Raw genomic sequence first — 24638 nt, 5'->3', positions numbered from 1 at the left:
CCTCTTTCTGCCCTTTGCATATTCTCTCCTTGCCTACACCCACTGCACAACCCTGCTCAGATTTCTCTGGACGACTCTGACTATACCAATCCACATCACCCAGTCATCCCATCACATTTCCTTGTCCCAGCTGGGGAGCACCAGCCACCTCGGGGACACGAAGTCCAGCTTTGCCCAGGATGCTGGTGCAGTGGTACACTGCACCCATGATGTGCACTCATGTCCCGTCTCCCTATCACCAATGGCCCAACTCAATGTGAAACCCGCAGAAGTGCAGCCAATGCTCCCCAGGGAATGCAGGAGAGCGTGAAGACTTGGAGAGGGAGAACAGGGATGGGGAGGAATATTTCTTGCTCTTCTGCCCCACAAAGACACCCGCTGCCCTCCTCCCACCTTGAGAACCACAGCTCCGGAGCGAGCTCAGCCCACACCACCAGCCAAGCCGTCCTAATGACATTCAGCACTATAATTACTCCTTTCCTTTGTGGTTTGCTCTGAACTGCTGAGCTCTCGGCGATTGCCCTTCTCCTTCGACCGGCCTCTTCCTGCACAACACGCTCTCCTGCATACCTTTGGCAGCGGGACAAGGGGTTAAGGGCAAGGCAGCTGAGCCCCAGCAGCTGGGGGAAGGCAAGTCCCAGCACAAGGCTGAGGGCAGCTGGAGGCAGCTGCCTGCATCCCCTGCTCAGCTGTTTGTGCTGGAGAGACACCGAGCAATGGGATCGAGGGACTTCCAGTGCCATGGCAGCATCTCTCAGGTGCCCCAAACCCTGGGAGCAGCAAGAGGGAGCAGGACTTTACACCACGTGTTGTCTCTGCTGCAGACATCGGGGAGCCAGTGCTTTCACTTGGGGGGTTGTGGTGGGGCCGGAGCTGCAGTGGAGCTGGCGAGTGTCGGCAACATGCTTGCACCCATCCGCAGGGCTCCCTCGGGGTCCCTGTGCAGCCTCCCCAAAACTCCTCCACGTGCTTACACCAGTGACAAGGAGGAATGCCATCCACCCACCCAGGGTGGGTGTTGTGAACTAAGGGAAGGAGCATGCTGAAACAGGGTCCTGCATGAGAGCAACCCAGGGCAACCTCGAGTCATGGCAATGGCAGAGGTTGGAGACAACCGGGAAGGGGACATGGGCTCTGGGAGCAACTCTGGCCTTTATGTCCGTGCTGACACAGGAGGAGGAGGAACTGGAGCCCTCCTTACTCCTACAACTTTGTCTCCCGGCTCTTCTTGGAGGCATTTAGACTGAAAGCCCCTTTTGTACCAGGACCAAGGGCTGGCTCGCTCTGCAAGGCAGACCCCAGACAGCTGGGCTCTTGGGTAAAACTCATCCCCAGCAGCTGTCCTGTGCTTCTGAAGTCCTTTTTGATGCAAAAAGCCCTCCCACTCCACACCCCCTGCCCTGGGCAGCTGGGGGATTCAGCAGCTTAGATTTTCTTCTGCTCTTAAAGTGCCCAACCATCTGCAGTTCAGAGCTTGGGAAGCCCAGAGCAGCCCAAACCCAGCAGGATGAGGCTGAGCACCCACCCATGGGAGAAGATGGGCCTCCTGGGCACCACACAGACAGTGGCTGGGGACGGAGAGCTTGTAAGGGAGGCCCAGGCTGAACCCCATCATTGGGCTGGGTCTCAGAGCTGAGCCATGCCCAGCCGGAGATGGACCAACCTGCTAGCTGCTGGAGGCGTTTGTCCACTCTTTAAAATCCAGCTCAGAAAAGCTACACCTAAGCCATACATATGCACAGTGAGAGAAACCCACTCAAGTCTTACGAGTTCGGTATCAGCTCCACCACTGACTCCTGATGTGATTTTAGATGTGCACACACTGAAACCTGGCCTCTCTGGAGACCCTGTTACTGCCCGGTGATCGCAGGGCTGTGCCCAGGGAGAGGAGCTGGAGCAGGAGCAAGGGACCATCCCATGGTGGGGCAGGACAAGGGCACGTGGCTCAGCTCCAGGGCCAGGCACAGACCTCGCAGCTCCTGGCTCGGCCACCGCAAGCCATCCCACAAGCCATGGTGAGAGGCACAGGGTGGGGTGGGGAGGTGGTGCCCTCCAGCTGACCGCTGCATCCCTTTCGGGAGAGAGCTCGTGGGTGATGGGGAACGGAAAAATAATTAACAGGCCAGAAGAGGAAAAAAAAAAAATCTTCAAAACATTAGGGAGAATAAGTGACGGCTGGCGGGGGAGGGAAGCTGGCTTTAATATGGGATTAATCGAAAACAAGATAGAGCTAATATAAGCCAGGGCTCCAGTCTAATAGTGGCTCTGGTTCATGATGTTATTAGACTTTGGCTCCAAGACCAAAAAACCCCTGACTCCTGCTAATGAAGAGGCGGTTTCTGTCCCACAACCATAACCAAGAACACTAAACAAGCCATCACAATAACGCTTCCCCAACCACTACCTCTCCAGCACCTCAGAGGCTTTTCTAGATGCTGCACAGGCTGGTGTGTCTGCACATGGGGCCTGAGTTGGCAGAACTGTTGTTTCCTGCAAGCACCCAGGCTCTTGGCATTTTCTTTTTTATTTCCTTATAGGCTTGATAGCATTTTTGATTCAAACTGACAGCTCTCAGCCAGGATAAACCCAAGGATAACAGCCATGTATGTAGACACATCTGAGCACAGATCCAAGACCAGCCTCAAAAGGCATCACCACCGGAGCTGAAAGAGCAGCACACAACGCTCAGCGTCCCCACACGGGCCGTGAGCCCGCAACAAAGGACAAAGGCAGGTATCAGTCAGCATCTCACCCAAGCAGCTGCCCGGAGCTGTACTCACCTTCTTCTCTCTTTGGTGGGCTCTCCATCAGCGCTGGCTGCTGCTTTGGCTCTGCCTGGGGAGGCTGGGTGGCCAGGGGAGGCTCCGAGCTCTCCACTTGCCGTGCCGGTGGGGCTGGGACCTCGGCAGCCTTCGCTACCTGAATTTCCACGCGTTTGGTAGCCGTGTCGGGCACAGGAGCGTTGGGCGTCTCGGCTCTTCGCTGGGGCATCTCAGGGATCTTTGACGCCGGCGCTTCCACCCTTCGGAGACCCGGCTCCTGGGGCTTGCCGAGGGTGATCTCAGTCCTCCTTGGGGTGGGCTCGGGGGGTTTGTGGCCCAGCACATCTGCTCTTTTGAGGCCAAACCTCGACAACCCTGAGGTGGAATTCTCCACCTGCTTGGATGAGATGTCAATGGAGATTTCTGTTCTTCTGGACACCGGCTCGGACAGTTTGGGTCCAGAGAGCTCCACTCTCCTCAGAGAGGGCTTGGGGGATCTTTGGCCTGTGGTTTCCGCATGTCGGGCAGATGGCTCCGAATTCCTGGCGCCAAGTTCCTGAAACTTCTGCGTGGAGCTGGACACAGTGGACCTGAGGAGGGGGTTTGGGGTCCGTCTTTGTGGGGTGGAGGAATTTGAAGACTGATCTACCTCCTCGACCTCAAAAGATCTTTTCAGAGCTGAAAAACATGAAAAGGAGTTCAGAATTTAGTTACCATCCACCTGAGCATCTCAAGAGATGCTTACAGACACTGCCTGAGGCTCATAACCCCATTTCTGCTCCTTCACCTGAGGGTTCATAACCCCATTTAAAGCAGGTGGGGACTGAGGGCCAGGCTTCGCCTCTTTAGACAAGTTACAAACCCAGATAACAAAACTGTAACCAGAGCCAGGAAATTAAACCCCAGAGTAGAAACCATCCCTGTGCTGCCCTCCACCCCACCCATACCCCACGGTGCTCAGAGGGGAGCAGAGGGCCCCATCGCAGCATGGCAGAGCAGAGCACGGCACAGGACTCGGGGGCAGCCAGCGATCCAACTCCCAACGCCTCCCTTTCCCTCTCACATCTGAAAGATGTGTCGATAAACACAGGCTTCCCGGTGAGTGCTGCCAGCAAAATCCAAGTTGGGAACAGGAAAACAGTCACAGGAGAGCACCAAATCCATATAAATGCAGCAAGAAAACCAAAGGTGGCAGCCACAGAAGCTCATATCCTTAAAAACAAACCTAGAGATCACTCAAGCCAAAGACTGAAGTGCTTTGAAAACGTTGACATGAGACCCCAATACAAGGAAGGAGCCAACTGGGAAGCCTTAGGGACATCCTAAAACCTAAACATCATCATCCCCATTTTACCAACAGGGAAGTTAGGAGGCAAAGAGAGACGGATGCAACATCAGATTGGATGCTCTGATTTACGCTTGAAGAGGCGGCGGTCCTGCCTTCACCGAGCCCCAGCACCACGCAGGATCTGCCCCCGCGCTCTCAGCTGCGGTAGAGCAGACACACAGGTCACCCCCCCGCAGCAGAGCAGCACTCAGACAAGTGCCCATTGTTCGGCTCTGCCCAACACATAGGCCCCCCTCAGCACGCAGAGCTCCCCGGCCAGGCAGGCTACATAAGAATGAAACCCCCAACCCCCCCGAGCCAGGATTGTGTCTAAGGAAACCTGATGAAGCTGGTGTCAGACCCTCAGCTTAGGGGCACAAAGCATCGCCGAAGGAAGCCTCCATCCGTGGAGCAATGCTCCCATCCCAGCCACGCAGTTGAGGGCCAGTAGCTGCCTGACCATGTCCTGGCTTATGCCTGGACATCTGCATGTCCCCTGTGCAGCCCTTCCCACCCCACTCCAGCCAGTCCTCTTTAAAGAAGTAGATGCCCTTAACCCCATCAGACCCCCTGCTCTGCACAGGAGCCAGCCAGGTGGAAACAAAAGGCTGAACTTCATGGGAAGGGGGGGGAAACGCAGAGAACCACTGCTGGATCCCATCCAAATGCCACGGGCTGCCCATACCCCCTGTGCCCCACAGCACCCAGGCAGGCATTGGGTTTGGGCAGGATGAGGCACAGCCCCAGGGTCCCAAAGGAGCCCCTGTGAGGTGAGCCTGAGCCAGTGTACTGACAGCCTTAGCGTGATGACAGCCACGCTGCTAACAACCGGCACAAGCATCAGTAATGAGCGCACCCATCCTTTACATCAACAGGACAGTATCAGTGAGATTTAGCCTTTAAAAACCTGGGCTTGAGATCACACAGGACGCCAGGAGCTGGGGGAGAGACTTGAGCACAGCCTTCCCTCGTCCCGGGATGTCCATCCACCCCCGGGGTGGAGCTGGAGAAGAGCCACCACGCAGTAAGCACTTCCTCTGCTCCCTGGGGCTGCTTCAATCCCCTGTGGCAGGACCAGGGGACCTGGGGACCCTCCATCCCTCGGACATATCCGTTCACTGGAGAGAAGCCATCTGGCACGGCTGGGTCCAGCCAGCGGGACGGGGGGCTGGGGGGAGCTGTCCACGTGGCAGCCACCCCGGCTCTGCTCTGACAGTAAATTGCAAACACAGCTGCTGACACCTGCCACCCCCCTGCACCAGGCAGGGCAGGCAACAGATGCGGCTGCCTCCGTTCTGGGCAGCAGGAGCTGGGGACAGCAATGGCCCCGTCCCAAGGCAGCAGCTCGGAGGGGTCCCAAAGGAGATGGTGAGGAAAGCGAGACCCTCGGAGCTGGGGCTCACGTGTTGGACAAGCCCTGCAACGGGGGAGGCACGCAGGGGTTAAAGTGTTAGGATACAGGCTTTGGGCTGCTTTCCCTTTTTTGGGGAGAATACCCAAAAACCACTAAATATGAATGCCAGCCTGCACAACCAGCCAGAATGGGCACTGTGGAGGCTGGGACCAGGAGCCTCCCCAGGATGCTCCGTATTAGTGACCCAGCAAAAGTCCCTCCTGGGAGCCCCTCAGGGACAGACAGACGTGGGCACGGACACACACCCACATCCCCCAGTTGTGGTTCAGACCCCAGCACGGGAGCTGCTGGGAAGCAACGGGTGCCTAGGACGGGCTCCCGAGGACGGGGTCCTGGCTGGCGTGGGCAGGGAGGGATGCATAGAGCAATTGACCCTCAATATTAACCTGATGGAAACAGCACCACAGCTACTTTATGGCTACAAAGAGAGGAAAGCACTGAAGCACAACACATAACATCCGTGACGTAAAACCCAGGAAGGGTCCCATGAAGGGCACCTCGTGACAAAATGGTCTGTCCTGCATCTCAAAAACGTTCAGACATCGGTAGAAGGAGGGAGTGAGGCAGTAAAGAAAAATAAAGATGTTTTTCCTCCATTTTATCTGCTCTGTTTTCTGAATCCTGCGGAGCCCCCCCAGCCATGTCACCACTCGCTTGCAGAGGCGAGATGCTCTCTGCAGCAACGTCTGCCCCATGGTCTGTGCTTGGCACACCTCGTGCACCGCAGGTCTGCGCCTAAGTCTCAGTTCTCAGCACCCCCAGAACAATTAATCCAAAAACGGTCCCAAACTTGAGAGCTGTTCCAACATGTCCATAACTCTTAGGTCTCCAAAACTGGGCTGGAGCTCAGACTTCCTAGCACAGACTTTTCTATCATCTTCCTTCTCCATCACACCCTGAATCCAGAATAACATCTTAGCTATTTTTTCCCCAAAATGCCAAGCTTAAAACAAAACACCAGTCAAGCCCAGTTTGCATTTTGCAGGAAAACAAAGGGAACGGAAGGGACAACCTGACGGGGAGTCTTTCCTCAGTCTTGAGCAAAACTGGGTGGGCAAAAGCAGTGGAGAACACGGCCTGGCCAAGCGCTGCCAGCTCCCTGATGGATGGGATCTCAGTTTTGTCCATGTCAGGCTCTTAAAACCTGCTCGTCATTCCTCCAGCCAGCCACCTCAGTCTCCATTTATTCCCTTCAACAAAGCAGCCTAATAACCTCATGACAGATGTGTCTGGAGGAACAGTTTGAAAGTAAATGCTCTCAAGGAACCTGATAGCAAAGGAAACGCTGGCGAGCATCTTTTCTTAAATCAACATCCCCCTGGAAATTTCCCAATACCAAGTGGTTTGGGGATTTCTTTTTGACCCAATAACAGGCTTTGGATACAAACAGCCCTGCTGACCCCCAGGGTTCATTGCATGAGCCACCTCCATCATCTCAGTTCCCCTGAGTCCCCCTGCCACTCGCTACTGCCAAAAAAATGGTGACAATAGTGACTGGGTGGTGGGTCACTCGATGGCAATACTGGAGCTGCTGCATATGGCTCCTTCTTTTGACTTCAAACCTCTCGAAGTGCCCCTAGTCCGGGGTAAACCAGCCCAACCCCACCAGCACAGTCTTTCTGGAGCACAGCCATCCCCTACCCTTATTGAAGGGCTGGACTGAATACAACACCCAAAAATGGCTTTTCTCCAGGTCTTTCTGGGCCTCGCTGCAGAAAGGAGAAAAAGGTCAAAGCCCAGACACAAAGGGGTTCAAAAAGTCTGAGGAAGAGCTGCAAAACTGTGATTACAGCCACAGGAGACTCAAGCCATCTAAATAATGCCTCCCATGCCAGCACCGCAGTCCCAACAGCTAACAGGCAGTAAGGGGATACCAGAGGCTGGGCAAGGAACCATCACCCCAAGGGAGGGTTAGAAATGGCTCAGCAAAGTTTCTGACGGCAAAATCACAAGGACCCCCAGGTCCCAGTGGCATTCCCTTCCCAACAGTGTCACTGATTTGCCTGGGGACAACCCGAGAGCTTTCCCACCCATGGGTCTCTGTGGGATGGAATGTCCATCTCGTGCCTCTGGTTGCACAGGGATTTTGGTACCCAGCTTGTCCTGCCAGCACACTTGGCCACTGTCCTGAGTCCAACATGGTCTGGAGAAGGTCAAACATTCCAGGCACAAAAAGGGGAAGGACCGTGACCAACAGGGTTTGTGTTTCCACCTCTGAGACAGAGACCCACTGCCATGAACACGATCCTCGGGGATGCCACCTTCAGCAACGGTGGCCCTCGGTGGGACGGAGTGCAGCTGCAGCTCCCCTGCTTAGCATTGCCTCTCTCCTGCTCCTTGCACAGAGAAGAGAGAAGACCTCAGGAAGCAAAACAACTCTCAAAAAAAAGAGAAAAAGCTTAAAAATAGCCTGTCCTGCCCAGAGCCAAGAAAGGAAAGTAAACAGCCTCTGCTCCAGATGACCCTCCTCCCGGCTTCCTGCGGGGAAGCTGGCGTATTCGTTACAACAACAGGAGCCGAAGGCAGGGCAGCACTACGGGGCCCCGCACCCCGCTCCCACCCGCACGGTGCTGGGGTCCCACGCTGGCAGTCGTGGCTAATGCTCCGGGTCCCCGTGGGGCTCCAGGTCCACATGTCCCTGACACCCTGGGCCAAGGTGTCCCTGCCCCAAGCAGGGCCCAGGATGGCCACGCTGCAGAGTTATCCCCACTATATTTTCCAGGGGATTTTCGGCGCTAGCAGGGCTTCCCCAGCCCCACCAGCAGCATCCGATCTGCTGGCCGGTGTCAGAGGCAGCTGGCAGGGAAAGAGGCGGAGGTGCCGAGCATCGCCCTTCCTTCTCCTTCCTCTGGAGGTGCGTGTGCCATGGGGCGTGAGCACAAAACAACATTACCGTCCACACGCTCTTCCTTTTAACCGATTCCAAACCAATTCAGGCAGCTCTGGCTCAATCCACCATTGCTGAAGGCAGTGGCTCCCCTCCCACAGCAGGGAAAGCCCCAAATCCCCTAAAATGCGATTCCCAAGTGCTTCCTTTCAGATGCAACCACTGCCCCTGCCAGACTCTGCCCACAACTAATGGGCCTGGGCTGGGAACTGCTCACTGCTGTGTCCCTTTGGGGACCAGACCTTTGCAAACCTCTCAAGTTAGTGGCATTTTGCTCAGCATCACGCAGCAATGGCCCCGCTCTGCAGGGCCAGCCAGGCAGGGCCAGCTTTAAAAAATATCAGTATTAATCCTAGCAAATGAGGGAGGCATAGCCTGAGATGGTACCTGCTGTGGGCAGCTCTGCTGGCTGTGCACAACAGCAGCAGCTCCTACAAACCCACAGTCTTAACCCAAATGTTGTCCGGGCCAGCCAGGTGCTTTGGGGCAAGAAATGCATGCCTTCGTCCCCGGCTTGAACGCTCCCCAAGCAAGCGCAGGGCCTGAGAAGTAGCAAAATATTTCTGTGTCTTTCTATTTTGTGTTGCAGGACTGGGGATGTCTGCACAGTGCGGCCATTGCGTCCTCCCAGTCACCCCACGGCCAGGCACCAGCAGGTCACACGCCACCAGTTAAAGCTGCTCTTTAGGGATCTTGCAAATTGCGAAGAGAGGGCAGAGGTCTGGTTCAAATCCCAGTAGCTCATATGACAGCCAAGAGTTTTCCAGAGAAGTCACAAGCCAGTGGCACGGCCGGGGCCTCCTATCTACACGCTCCTCTCCCAGAAGGCAAGTCCTTCCTTGGGGGTCCCAGCCAAGCCAAGGGTTCTCAGATGCTGTGAAGGGCTCTGGCTCCTGCCCAAGGGCTCCACATCTCCCAGTGGGAAGTGCCAACGTTACACAACACACCATCCACCTCGGCTTATCCTGCTCCACAGCCCAGCTCTGGGCTCCCCATGGGACCCGGGGGGGGTCAACGAATGAACATCTGCTCCTTCTTTCTTCCCTTTTTAAACAGAATACCCAAGCAACAGTCGAGGGGATGCTTTATACAAGGAAACCTCTATGCACAGAGCTCGGGAGGAGACCAAAATAAACAGCGAGGGATGCTGGCTCCTTCGGGACCTGCTTCGCAACCGGAGCCTCGGGCTCTACTGCGGCCGCCGTGCCCAACTGCTTCCCATTAAACATCCTCTGCCCCTCATGTGGTCTCCGTAACCCAGGGGTTACGTTTGCTTGCTTGCTTAAGCACGGAAAGCTTTTCTTGGTTTTTTTGACACATAAGAGCCTTATGGGACCAGGGCAGTCAGGCGCCCCGTTATTTCACACGATACAATGGTACCGTTTGAGAGCACTGACTTTCTCTAAACTGCTACCAGATGGTCACCTCCTGTTCCCAAGGAGGAAAGAGGGGGAGGCTGCAGGTCTCATCTTTCAAGAAGCCCTTAGAAACCCAACACAGCATTAACCGCTCACGGCCCTTAAAGCTTCCCAGACCCCCGTCACCAGGCAGCAGGATGCTCACGGCAGTTTTCTGGCCCCACTCAAGTGCAAAGAGCATGTTCGCCCACGTTACCATGGGGCCACCTGGGTTTGGCTTATCCGAACCTACCGTTTGTGATGCTGTTGAATAGCTGCTGCCATCTATAACAGAAGTGGAGGCATTTTAGCGAACGAAAGGCTCAGTTACAGGGACAAGTAGGATGTTCTTCATGTATCTATAGGGTGTCCATACACTGTATATTAAACCTAAAGGTCCCGCAGCAGAAGGGGAAGGGAGCTGCACCCCTGCTGCAGGGCCAGAGCAGGATAGCTCTATCCCATCCTCAACAACAAGGTACTCCCAACTGCACCGAGCCCCTCAGTGGGGTCAAGAATGTGGGGCTGAGATGGGGAATTCACTGGCAGTGCGGGCAGCAAGCAATGCTACACATGCTGGTGGAACTTTGCGAGTACACTAACCGCTTCAAAACAGCCTGAGAAATTCAGATCCCCTCTTACATCTGGAGTAATGAAGGCAGGGGACAATTTAAAAGCACCTTTCCCTAAGCTACCAGTCATCCAATGTGAGAGAGAAATCAGGGTTGCTGGATCCCCTCCCTGTGCTTGTGCGAGGAGGTTTCACACTTTTCTTTATCAATAAACCAACCTTGTTGCAACACATACATATAAATACGCATATATAAACACATATAACAACAATCTCCTGTTGTAGCCTGACTCTCACGCTATCCTGGGTCAGGTTATAAATGGTTTATGCACAAATAAATTCTTTTTCTGACTTTACAAACAGCATTCAAAAGAAGTTGCAATAAATTGCATGGTCTGACACAAATCGCGTGTAGAAGATAAAGCTAGCAATGTGCTGTCAATATGCAGTACTTTCCTGAACTGTGCAAACAGTACCAAAAGCTGAGTTATGCAGAAAATCTGGGCATAAATGCAAGTTCAGGGCTCTGACATTAACCAGAGTTTTTCAGGCAGCATTTCACTCACAAGCAGTAAGCTACAAAACGGACTGAGACTGATGCAGCAAACCCCTCAATTACCAGAAATGAACATGAAAAAGCAAAGTCGGGACTAAGAATAGAAAAAAATAAAATCCACACTCAGATTAATTCAAAATCCCAGATTTCAAGTCCCTATAATGCAGTTCTAGAAAGGTTTTAGCTTTGACTTTCCATTACACTTTGGTTTATATAACCATTAACTCTCAGCAAAATGCTTCCAGATCAGACCAGTATATTTTACGTCCCTTATATTTATTTCATACTTGTACAGAAAATTACATAAAATACAGGGTATCCAGCCCAGTAGATTGCATTACTGGCTCTGCCACAGGCTCTCTGCAGCTTTTGCCTCAGGTCTGTGCTCCAGTTTCCTTTCATAAGGGGAGGAGAGAAATAAATCTTCTTTGCGCCTCCCAGGGGACTGCAGATTTGGTTTGGTTCACTAATATTTCTAAAACACCTTGAAATTATTACCCACAAGGCAAAAGCATGATGCAGATGGTCTTGCAGACCCCAGACTGCCCTGTGCTACCCGCTTCGGTGCTGGTACCACGCAGGGTGTAGGAAGCCATAAGCACCCAGACACCATCCTCATGAGTCACAACTCCCAGCGCATGGACGTGGAGAGTGACTCAGGTGGGCGACCAGCCTCCGTGGCTGGCAGGGACTAGGTGATTAAATCATTAAGTGATTAAGTCTCCGCTTGAGAAGACACTCTGATGGGTGGTGTTGCAACACACTGGTTAAAAAGCTACAGAAAAGGGTAAATTAGTAAAAATGACTTAAGAAGGGACCCAGGAGCCATTCCGGCCCACAGCACTGCCCACTAGTCCTGCCTGTGCTGCCTGCTGATTGCTGATGCCGTTGTGGCCAGCTCTGGCATCTCTGTTGGAGGGGACACCCAGCACCACAATGCGAGCAGTTGTCCAAACATCCTGATGGCTGGCAGGGAGCAGAACCCTCCTCCTTTCTCCTCCCTGGTAAACTAAACATGCTTTAAAAACTAAAAATCAAAATCCATCCTTTTCACATTTTCTTATATTTGCACTTCCAATGACCAGATGAAAGAAAGACTGAAGTCCCAACCCCAGTCCTCACCATGCTTCTTCCCTCCCAAACTAGTCCAGCAGACCAGTGCCAGCATGATGCTGTGTGCTGATACCCTCACCACTAACCCCTGCCATGACTCCCAGGGCTGGGACAAGTTGGAGAGTACCCAACTCACCAGCAGCAAGGGGCCATACAATTTTGTGATGCTTACTCAAACTGCCACCCCTACTGCTGGGAGGATGGCGGCGCTGACCGATGTGGTCACGGTGTCCCCTGCTCTGCAATCCATGGGAGGCTGCCCGATGTCACCGGTGCCTACACCCAGGCAACCCACCCCAACTTGCCCTAACTTGGGTGCCAGCAACAGGGCATCTGCTGCAGCGCTGGAGGATGCAGGGGGACAGACCACCCTGACACCCATGACATCTCACCTTCTGGCATGCAAACCAGCCAAGAGCCAGCTCGGACAGACCCTGCACCTGGGTCACTGATCCGAAGGTGTCCCCAGGAGACCCAAGTGCTGAGGTCTGTCCAGCAACCTCACAAAAGCAATCACGGTAAAAGCCTGAGTCACAGCCATCAGGAGATAAGAGCTCTCATTAATCTGGGGGCAGCTTTTCAGAATAAGTTGAGGGTAACAATAAACCCCTTCGTTGCCCAAGGGCTACTCCTCACCAGCACCATTTGCGCAGCAGGGAAGGGAGTGAGGAAGGCTCTCCCGCACCAGCACCGGCACAGCAGATGGGTACGAACTGCTGATGCCTTCATGAATAAAGCAGAGGGGTACCAGGACTAAATGATACCCTGCAGGCACGACACAAGACGTGGCCAGGACACAACCCTAGCCCCGTGCTGAAGGGCATGACAGCCCACCCCTGTCCCATGAAGAGTTCCCCTGAGAGGCACTGACCCTCACCAAAACAGCACATCCCCACGAGGAACTGGACTCAGACCCATTGGCTCATTTTACAGGCTTCAAACAAGCTTAACCAGGATTTACGTTCACTTGGCTCGTTGCCTCCATGTCCCACCTCTAAAGACCAAGAAGGTGCCAGAGCTCACTGCAGTAGGAGGAGGGAGGGAGTTTGGGAGAGGCAAAGAGCCTGCGTAATGGTCCTGCAAAAAGACATTGCCTTAAATATCAAATATCAGAGTCAGAAACATGAATATCTGGAGTGATTATGGGCTCTGAAGTCTCCATTATTGTCTTTGGATTTATGACAAGTCCCAGTCCAGGCTTTTGCGGCTGCTGTCTGGGTCCTGGCTCCTGGGAAAATGGGCTGAGCAGCTCCCTGCAAGGAAGGGCTGCAAACCAGAAATTAAACCAGCACCCAGACAGTGAGGCCACAGGACACTCGAAGGTGCCAGAACTCTCACTTAGCAGCAGGTTTCCTGGCATGCATGGGCCAAGAGATGTAGACATGGTCACTCAAATCTATTAGGCATGACCCAACGTGTTCTAGAGGCACTTCCTACGCACTCCACTGACATAAACCACCAAAAGGCAATAAGCAAAGAGCAAAGCAGGAGTATGATTATATTTTAGGTAAGCCTTTTACTAAGGGAAAGATGTTACCAAGATCCCAGAGACTGGCGAGTACTTGGAAGAGCCAGCACGGTGTATATATTCTAAACACTGACTTACCTCCAGGCACCAGCAGTACGCTTGCACAGCCAAAGTAGCTGCTCTGGCCCTGGTGTAAAGATTCATCCTCTCTCTGTTCCTTCCCACCCAGCCACTTTTGAAAGGTTTCTTTATGATTAGTGCAACACTGTGCTCACTTTGCCCAAGACTGATCTTAAATGGACAGCAAATGCTCACCCATACCAGCCAACACTGGAAACCCTCCGTGCTGACACAGAGCCAAGGACACTCTGCTCAATGCTGCAGTGGTTGCCCATCCCCAAGGACATGTAGCCCAGCCCTCCTTGCATAAGATGACTAAAAACAACGACCTTTGGATGATCCTACCGGGGCCAGAGGCTATCCCCAGAGCCCAGCTCACGTGGACAGAGAGATCCATGTCCTGTTCTTCCCTTTCCCACTCCCTCACAACCTTTTTATTCCCAAGGAACTAAATATACATAGGGAAAAAAACAACCCGCAATGGCAGGTCTCCGCTGCTGTAACCAGGCAGATGCGATTTTTCCACTCTGCACATGAAAGGCCAGATCCACAGGGGAAGATACAACTTCTGCTGGGGAAGACACAACTCCTGCCTTCCCACAGATGCCTTCCCCCAGCTCCTGCCTCTCCTACCACACGCTGATTTGGCAGAAAACTCACATCCACCCCATCCTTTTGTCTCAGATTCAGAAATGTAGATAGGAAGAGTGGAAAAAGAGAGAAAAATCTCTGAAGCGCCTGTAAAGCTCGCCTTTGAGGATATCAGAGGCGACTTTATGTCTCAGAGCAGTACACTACATCGATCAGCTGGGATAGCGACACTGGCTCTACCCATGCTGGGCTGGTGATGAAGAGTACCAGAAGAGACTAGTTGCAGTATAATCTTTTGGGGACAGCCCAGGAAATCCAGCAATTGACATTCAGGAGTTTTGCTTCACTCCTAGGGTTGAGATGATCTAAGATATAACCTGAAAGATCTTTTTGCATTTCCTTTTCCAGGCATTGAACCTCTGCACACGTGGGACCATTAGTCACACACCCAGACTCCCAGCCCACTCCCATGCACGTAAGCCCAGGCAAGCACTCATCCTGCAAACCCTTAGGCAGGGCTTACAGGAGAGACCCTGAATCCAATTGAGATGCTTATGCAAACACAAAGCACATCCCCTCTCCGGGGCTTTTCACCATACTGAATTCAAGCCACATCACCCACATAACATCGCAACCATCCCTCTGGCACGTTCCTGCTAATATTAGCAGCAGGGTTGAGTCCCAGCATCCGCAGCACGCCGGCAGCAGCTGCTCCCCACGGCAGCAGGCATGACAGCCCCAAGCAGCCCAGGGGACGCACCATGGCCACGTGTCCCAGAGACATTCCGGGCATTTGCTCAAATTTTAAGGATGAGCCCATGACATTCATGCACATAAAAAAGCCTATTTCTAATATGGCCTCCTCCTGAAAACAACCTGGCTGATGATTTTTTTGTCTTTATTGATCCTTAAAACCAGGACATAACTCAGCACAAGTCAGTACCTCATTGAGACAAAGTCTGTGACTGAAATACTAGAAATACCCCGCATGGGGCAGTGCAAGAAGTATTTGTCTGTAAGGAAAGTGTCCAATCGCAGGGAAGGAAAAAAAAAACAACAAATAACCAGAGAAGCCTTTCTATCAGCACTGACATGTCCTGGCAGAGCTGGAGGCTCTCTGCCCTCAGTGTCCAGCTCCACGCAGCACACAACTGCTCAGACCACAGCGCTGCCACGGCTCGCCCGCCAGCGAGCACACACTCCCTGAGGGAGCTGGGCTATGGGGAATGAGTAAATCGGGGATTAAGAACCATCAACGAAGGCTGTCTCATGGTTTCTGCCAGAGCAAGGCTACAAGCCTGTATCCCCTCCAGGCTCTAGCTCCAGACATCACACTGAACCCCACCACACCACCCTGCCACTCTATGCACTTACAGCCTCACTCGGCCTTTACCATCATTCACATCTTGCACCAGTTGTGACATTAGGTGTTTCAACATTACGAGGAAACGAATCTGGTCATGACAGACAGTACTGGCAAAAGCAAAGATCACTCAGCATCACTGCTGCCAACTCACCGTCAGCTATTGCCAGCAAAAATGCGTCTCTGTTACCCCTGGGACTCTGCTCGGCAGCAGCCACATCCCACCAGGATAAGGAGCCAGAGAGATCTCTTCTGTCTTACTACCAGGCAGTAGATCATGAGTGCACAGTGCTTTAAATCCTTAGCAGGAAGACGAGTACCATGTTGCAGAGTTATCTTTGGGTGTCATTACAACCAAAGCCGTGAGCGGGAACATCCACCCCTCTCCACAGTCGAACATCACAGACACCCACATTCCCACATCACCCAACCTGAATAGGATCAAGATGGTTTGGGGTTTACACAATGTTAATGCACTGCACAAGCGTCCCACCACCCAGGTTGATTTAATGCTACAGGTTCCCTTCCCTGCCAGTCATGGGTCCGTGTCTGAGACCCCGGGAAGCTGAGTGATCCACAGCCCCCTCCGAGGCAGAGATGAGCTTGGGAAGCGCTGCCGCAACCACAGCTGAACCAGACACGCTTCCGACAACCAGCCAAAATCTATAAACCCAGGGCAGAACTGTTATGCTCTGTAAATCCTGGCAAACCACAGACCTAATAGTGCTCTCCCCCATTGGAGACAAGGAAGATCTTGCCAGTCAAACAAGCAGGATTAGTGCCCTCCCCACAAGACGTGCTGGCTCAATGCGAGGTGGACACACATACTGCTGCCTCGATGCGACCATCCCCATCGCATCATCAGGCACAAGGAAGAACACACTCCGCTGTGCTGTATTTCCCTCTCACATGTTGCTTTGCTTTGGAAACTAAACTGGAACTGAGTATCTCGTACTCCTTCTCCCTCCCAAAGGGCCCTTGCATCCTCCATGGGCTCACAGAGGCTGGCAGCTCCCACACCAGCAGCCCACAGCCTTGCAGAAGCCCTCCCTGCCTTCTACAACCCAGCAGGTACAAGAGACCTGCCGGTCCTAGGCCAGGGAAGGAGGCTACAAGGAAAGCAGGCAGGGATGCTACGAGGAAAGCGGGCAGGAACAACCAGGGTGATTCGGGAGGGCAAGCAGCGTGTGACCGGCAAGAACAAAGAGGGTTCTGGCTGCCGGGCGATCTGGTGTTTCTGCTCCGTGGTATTTTTGGCTGATCTTTCCTGCTTGGCCACCGGCTGCCTGGGGCCGAGACACCCACCCAGCAGACACGAACACTGCATCTCCTGCCCTACAGGCTAGAAATTAATTGCCTTGTTCTTGGGAAGCTGCTATGCAACCCAGAAAACTAATTAAATTGTGAAACAGTAGCCTAGATCCCTGCTCAAGGGCAAGGCCAGACCTCTTGGCTGCAGATACACAGAGCTTTCCCCAGCCTCTCCCTCTGCATAGGCAGGAAGTATAAAGCGCTCTATGGACTGAAAATAAATAAATAAATAAATTAAATAAATAAATTAAAAAATCGCACTGCAGAGCAGCTCGGTGCCACTGAGGAGCACACACAGCCCAAACAAGCAGCCCCGGGGCTCACAGCAGAGCCTTTATCATATCCAAATTGGGAATTACTCATTCTTCAGAGATTTAAATGCAACTGGGGCAGGCGAGAGGAAAGGCTGTAATTACATCAGCACTCGGGAGCCCTGCGGTGGGGAAGCTCATGAGTCCCTGAAGGACAGTTACAAAGGCGCCGTTGAACCCCGAGTGCCAAACTGATGGTGTGTTTGGGCTGCTCTCTGTGTCCCAACACTTGTTAGTCCCACTCATCCTACGGGATTTGACTTCCCTCAGCCTCCTGCTAAGCCCTCCGCTCCCAACTTTAGCTGAAGAAAGACCAGGGGCTAGAAAAAGAGAACATGAATGTGGCTAAACCTTACGAGGAGGGCTGCAGAGACCCCAGCTCTGCCACCCGTTTCCTGCCTGACCTGGAAGAGGAACCCTTGCGCTCTCAGCTTCCTCAGCTCCCCAGCAGGAAAAACACCACAGTGCTCCTTCCCAAAGGCAAGGCTGGATTCACCAGGAGGCGGTGAAGTCGTCCCAGCCTATAGCTATACACGCGCAGCCCCTGGATAAGTTTTCACCGCAGCCCCCAGATCTCCACTATTTCTCGGTTGTTTTTGGTTTTGTTTTTTTTTCTAGAAACCACTGCACGAAGCTCAGTTTGGGTCACTGCCAGGATGTGAGAGTGTGTAGGGACGGAGCTGCTCTTCCAAAACTCGGCTTAGGAAGATGAGCTCCCCTGAGCCGATCTCTCAACGCCTGCTTCAGACAAATCCCCCCACCTCTCTTCTGCCTGTCTTTAACTCTCATACCCATCTGGCAGCAGCACGCTTCTCTGCTAGCTTATTTTCTTGCCTAAAAAAGACAGCATACCGGGCAAGAGCCACAGACGCCCGGGGAGAAGCTATCTCTGTCCGCACGCCAAGGGGATTGCAAGAAGATACTCCATCGGAGAGCAAGGCAACGCTGTCGGGCAACTGGAGCTCTGCCACCGGACAACTGCAAAGCTTTCTAGGGCGGGCAGCTCCCGCTATGGACATATTTGAAACTTGGGTTTGCTATCCACCTCCCAGCTATTCTAGGGCTGCGTTTGCATCCAAAATCTTGGAGTCGACAGAGGGGGCCGGTGCCTGGAGTTTCGCAGACTTTTAGTTTTGTCAGGCGTGTGTTTCCAGCTAAAAATCCACATAGGAAAGGCAGGAAAGGAAAAAACATCCCGTAAGATCCTGCCTGAGCAGATAACACCCCGGGCGCAACGCCGCTCCGAACAAAAGACCCCGCAGCCCGGCGGCAGCACCGACGACCACCCTTCCCCGGCTTCGGCGGCTGCCGGGGGATGGGGGCTGCCCGCCGGCCGCCCTCGGGCACCCGGGAGGGTGCCACCCGCGGCGGGGCCCCGGCAGAGACCAGACCCCCACCCCGGGCACCGCCGGGGCGGCAGCGGCGGGGAGAGGCGGGGTGGGGGGTGTCTCAGCCCCGCTCCGCCGCCGCCTCCCCCCCTCCCCAGCCCGGCGCGGTGCCTGTGAGGGGCGCGGGCGGCTCCGCGCAGCCCAGCCCGGCCCGGCGGCAACTTCTACCGCTTTTTCCCCGGTTTAGCCCCCAAAAACAGCACCCCCCCAGACACACAGAGCCGCACCCCGGGGCCACCCACCTTCGAAGTCGGAGATGATGCCCTCCAGGTGGGCGTTGACGGCCGGGTCGGCCATGGCGGGGCGCGGGGCGCTGCCCCCCGGCTCTGCGGGGCGCGGGCGGGCGGGTACGCGCAGCCGCCGCCGCCTGAGGCCGAATGAATGGCGGAGGGCGAGCGGCTGCGGCCGCCCCCCGCGCCGGCGGGCAGCCTGCCATGCCGACCGGGCCGGCCCAGCCCAGCCCGGCCCCGGCCCAGCCCAGCCCGGCCCGGCTCGGCCCGGCCCCCTCGCCGCGCACTGGCTGCTCCCCACGCCCGTCACGCCGCCCCCGCGCCGGCCCCTCCGCGGATCCCCCGCAACCGCCCCGGGTGGGTGGAAGGGGGGCAGCCGCGGAGGCCAGGCGGGACCCGGGTGGTGGTGGGGTGGGGGGAGCAGCATCTTGCAGAGTCGAGCTTGTCCCGCGTCCTCCCCCCGCGGTCAGAGGTAACAAGCTTGGGTGAGAACCCAATGGCACCAGCCCAAACGGGTGGGCTACACCGATGTCCTCGAGCCCCCGTAACCCTTTTCGATTCGCCCTTCTTCGGAAAGGGGCAACTCGGCCACCCTCCTCTGTTTTTATAATTTCTCAAAATCAAACCGGAGCGCTAGCTAGCACCCATCGCTACCAAATCCAAGCCGCTTCTGCAGCCAGCTCTGGAAAACCACCACCGAAGCAGCAGAAGAGGCTGCAAAACCTGGCCCAAAGCCGAGCGCGCGGCCGGGCACGCCTGTGCTGAGCCCCGCGCTGCCACAGCTCGCTCCTCTCCAGCCAGAGCCAGCGAGGCAAGGGCCAGCTCTGGCCATTGACACCAGCCCCTCGCGCAGCTCTGCTGCCTTCTGTCCACCTCTCACGCCCTCTCGGTTTGTGCGTCTCTCTGCTCGTTATCTGATGTTTCTCCCTTCCCATGTTGATTCAGATCCTGCCCTCTTGACCCTCTTTTTATCCTCCCCACCCTGTGTTTTAGTAGCATCATTTAAAAGTGATGATACTCACTGAAATGTGTCCAGGCATATCAGTAGGAAAAGAAGAATTAATGGGCTGGGGTTTTAGTCCATTTTGGGTGAACCATAATGAAAAATTATGCAAAACAGTAGTACTGTTACCGTCTGGTACTGCAGAAAGTACATGCTTCACCACTTATGTCACACTTTTAATTTTACACTTCCAAAGTCTGCAAACACCACAGACTCCCCAAGAGTGTATGTGAACCAGAAAATGAAACCAAGGGCACCAATTTCCCAGACTCAAGAAGTTCCAGGTTTTCCATGCTGTTAATAGCTTGAGGTTTTAATCCAAGGAAAGGGATTACTTTAAAACATGAGAACTGCTTAAATAGTCTTGAGAACACACCTTTAAGACAGCAGTGTGGTATTTTAAGGTAGATACAGTGGGTTTCCTCCCCTTCCACAGAGAGCAGCTCTCGGCTCTTTCATCTCTTGCACTCCTAGCGACATCAGAAACCAATACATCGCAACAGTGCAGAGAGGAACAGGCTCTGCATCCCTCTGCAATCGCAGTATGGAAATGTAAATGCCTCCCCATGCAACACGCCGTCAGTAAAGCCACCGGTGCACGTCTCCCTGGCAGCCCCACTGCCTGAACGCCGTTATCTCTTCCCGATGCCTTAGAGAATGGGAATGAACATGGACCTGCAGCTCTCATGCCACTGGGCTCAGCTCCCGGGTGTTGGGTCCCTGCCATCCCCACATCCACACACGCAGGGAGCATCCACACACTGCAGGCAGCAGTGGCAATTGCCACATTGCACAGCATCACACACTGGCTGGCCTGCACCAGCATTGATTTTTGAAATAACGTGGCTTTATTTTTCTGAAGTGCTCATATGCAGGTCACATCCGCAATCCATTTCAAGCAGGTAAAAATGTAGCTGTCAATAATTAACCTTAGTTACTGAGCGAGAAAAAAAAGCTACTTTGTTAAAAACCTGACCATGACTCCGTTGCTGGAGGAGCAGAACCTAGCTTAGTCTTTTAAGAAGGCTGTTAAGCATTTTAACTCCCTGGTGCGCTCTCATTGCAAGGTTGTAGAATGGGTTTAAAGGGGGAGAAAAAATGAACAAGGCAAGGCAAACTAAAAATTGATATTGTAAAAAAGATTAAAAAATAGCGATAGGATCAATCTCAGGAAGGACCGAGCACTTTTTTTGACATTCAGACTCTCCTCCCCTGCAAACCCCATAAGTTACAGTGTCAGACCCACCGCTTGGTGTTTGGTGGCGCTCTCTGAACTAGGTCACATGGGGATCGGTGGGGCACTGTGATGGGGACCCCGCTTTTGAGGTCAACCAGAGGCAAGAAGTAGTAAACCACTGGAAAAAAAACTATTGTTTGATGGATTGTGTGTAGTGAGTATCACGATGACGTCCACTGGTCCCATGAAGCTGGTGAAGAAGGTCAAAGCTCTCCAGCAGAAGAGTTTGAGGTGGTTTCATTTTGTCCCAGTTCCCTGGGCTACTCTGCATTTCCTAAGCAAAGACGGTGTTATCATCCTGGATCTAATAAAAGTTTAGCAAATCAACAGGCCTAGAGGAGAGCCCCAAGAAGTGTGAAATAAAATATCCGGACTATAAGTAGGAGTTCATTTTCATTAAAACCAGCTGGTTAATATTGCACCCATGTGCACCTAAGGCACTGAGAGGGGGAGAGGAAGATGGAAAACTATAGCAACTAAAGAATAACAAGAATATCCAGAGCTCTAATAGTAAATATTTAAAGCAGGAAGGTATGTAAACAGCTCACCCCACAGCACACAAACCAAGCGCCTGCTCGTAGAGAAGGAGCAAGCTTTCCTCCAGGGAGATCAGCTCATCCTTCCTCTCTCCCGGACCCTTTCTCTTGCACCCTTCTCTGATTTAGCCACGGTCAGAGGCATGGCTTTACAAGAGCATAAGACCAAAAAAATCATTCACTTGTCCAGTCTGCACATAACAACTAAACACCATTTCATCTGGTTTTCTACCTGCATCCTGAACTCAAAAGCTTGTGTTTAGCTAAACAATTCTTCTAGAAAGGCAGGCAACCCTGGGAAGCTAAGCACCCATCCCAGAGAGTTGGAGAATCCATCACCTCCACTGGAATTTGTTTCTGGGGCTCCCCATCAGCATAGCACAAGCGTGTGTGTGTCGTACTGCTTATCCAAATGCAGTTTCGGCACAGGCCCTGCTTTGCCCTTGTCTGGTAGATTGAGGAGATTAAGGACCCTGAGCCTTCTCCTGATGAAAGATCTCCCACACTGATCACGTCACCTGCATTCCCTTTGATAAACTAATCAGGTTCTGCTCCTTCGGTCCTTCGTGTCAGGTACTTTCTTTGGTCCCGTAGTCACTTATCTGGCTTTCCTGCTCCTTTCTCCCAACATTTCACAAGCATTTGTCATTAGATTTTTATTTTGATTTTAATAAAGAGAGAGAACTCACATTTCAAAAGAAAGAGAGCAGATCACCTCTCTTTCGTTGCTTGCTGCTCCCCTTCTGTACACAACCAAGGGTCTCACTAACTGTTTTTATTGTATCAGAGGACTCATCTCGAGCTCCTGCTCAGCTGAGACCTTCAGGATACTTTACACAGCAACTACTGTCCAAGACACCATCCCTGTTCTGCAAACCACTGGCTGCAGGAGAGGTTTAAGTAAATTACTTTCTTTACTGTATTACATTACAATGGAAATATTTCTTGTTTCCTTACTAAGTCAGGCCACCGAGGGCAATGACTGCCCAGCCCTTTTTCTTTCAGCATTGCTCTGCTCTTCAGATGAGCAATAAACTTCCTGCAAAGTTGATTTGTTGGCCTAGAAGTGATTTCCTGCCCCAGAAAAGGCAGTCTGTAAAATCTGCTGATCACTTAGTTATCGATACCAATCTAAAACTAGCTTGATGCCATGATACCTGGCAGATGCAAGAAACCTTAACTCTTGTCCCCTAGGTACCTTCTCCCTGGGCTCTCCTGTCCTCCAGGCAGTGATGTACCTCAAGGGTTTCTCCACATCATAGCATAACCTCCTCCAGAAGCAGCCAGTGCTGGTCACTGCCTCTGCCCTGACATAAGCATGGGGGGACCCAAGGAGATGGTAGGTATCAGCATTAGAAGATCCCTTATCTAGAACAGGCTAAGACAGAAAAGGGACTTTCCTATCCACACACATTTTAAACAGCACCTTACAGTTTCCTTGCAAGCTGCTAAGAATGCAGTTTTTCAGGCAGATTTTCTTCCTCCCACAAGTCGAGGTTTTTCTGAACCCACAAAGCTCTTATCAGTCTCACAATCTGCTGCAGTCATGAGCGTCAGGCTCGGTTAGACTAGGTGGCATGAGTCATTGTGGCTACCTGAATCTTAAATTCTCTTGTATGCAAAAGCAGGTAATTCATCCACAGCATCTTCCCTTTCCTCCTCTTATTTTAATTAGAAAACAAAACTCTTTATTGATTCTGGTCTCTTCTATAAAATGCTTTGAGACTTACTGACCAAAAGGACTATGTAGGAGCAGCTAAATATTATTATTAACCACCTAATGTTTCTATTGAGAGTCCAAATATCTTTTCTTGCTACTGATCACAGATGAAACATCCTTCCCGGCCTTTCTGGGTAGGTGCAGGACGTGGGTGGAGGCTCTTGCAACATGTGACACCAACCCCCAACATCTGCAGAGGTCTAACATCCCCATGGCATTGCTTCAAGCCAAAGTGCAGGGCAGCACTGGCTGCACCATGCACTCGGCTGTTGTCAGATGGGCAGCACCAATGCAGGGTAACAGGTAGAAACAGATGTATAACAATCCAGACAAGGCAGATTTTGAAGGTGAAGGAAGGTGAAGGCGAGTCACACCTCTTCTAAGCCAAAAAAAAAGCTGTTGCAATTCCCTTCCCCTTCTCCACTCCCTGCACCTTCTGAATTCTTGTGCTTCTGCCCGAAAAAACATTTCTGCTTCCAAATCCACCAGGAAGAGGTGCAATGATCTCCATAACACAGGTGGGGAAACTGAGGCATGTAACAGCCACCACTCAGAGACAGCGAGCTGGGAAGTCGTAGGACCAGATGTGGCTGCGGTGGTGAGCAGTGCCAAATCCAGACCCCGGCTCCTTGGGAAGTGCCAGTGTTACTGGCTGGGGACAGGGGGGAACTCTGGAAGGAAAAGTGGAGGCGCAGTTCCCATCACCTCTGCCCATGCTTTCATGTAGATGACGGCATGATTCCAGCCCTGCTGATTACGCAGGAACTGTCACCAAAAAAGGCTCTTTCCCAAGACTTCAAGCTCTTCCTGCTTCCAAAGGAGTAGGAAATAAAAGCGAGGACGGCCACACTTCAGTGCTAGTCACACTTCCTTTCCTTTGCAAGGAAACTAAGATCATGGGAAAAGTTTAAAAAAATCAAAATAGGTTTGCTGATTTGAGATTTCTGGATAATTAACTGATTTTCTTGATGAAGGAAACATGGCCAGATCTCATCCCTTAGTGCCACAGAGCTACACAGCCCCTGTTACAAATGCAAAGCCAGGGTACTGCACAGAAAGGGTCAGATAACTTTGAAGACTGGATAACAGAAATAGGATGAAATCTGGAAGAATGCAGAAGGTCAGTACCCAAAGGGCTTTTAATAAAGTCTTTGCTCATGAAAAGCACATCAGTGTGAAGGACCTCACCTCATCGGTGGGTCCCAGTATGACCGCAAGCTTCCGATGCCATGCAGTTAAAGCAAGCGCCCTCCTAAAACATAGTAAATTAGATACTTTCACCAGCAAAGCAGAAATCACTAGTGCTCCGTCTTGAGTCATCCTGGCTACCCAG

At 52.7% G+C, this 24638-nt stretch overlaps 1 protein-coding gene across 3 annotated transcripts in view; it reads right to left on the bottom strand.

Moving 5' to 3' along the window:
• SEPTIN9 (septin 9) overlaps positions 1-24638 on the bottom strand; it is a 105759-nt gene that overhangs the window by 58265 nt on the left and 22856 nt on the right. For 2 of the 3 annotated variants that reach the window (XM_075044907.1, XM_075044905.1), the window contains exon 2: positions 2781-3440. In XM_075044907.1, the coding sequence (XP_074901008.1) occupies positions 2781-3440 (660 nt within the window). Of the gene's footprint in view, positions 1-2780; positions 3441-18821; positions 19066-24638 lie in introns of those variants that run through there. The other variant, XM_075044906.1, reaches the window with a different exon arrangement.

Source organism: Buteo buteo, chromosome 13, assembly GCF_964188355.1.
Source record: "Buteo buteo chromosome 13, bButBut1.hap1.1, whole genome shotgun sequence".
NCBI classification, from domain to species: domain Eukaryota; kingdom Metazoa; phylum Chordata; class Aves; order Accipitriformes; family Accipitridae; genus Buteo; species Buteo buteo.
The sequence above is the reverse complement of the archived record's forward strand: the minus strand, read 5'-3'. Positions and strand labels throughout refer to the sequence as shown.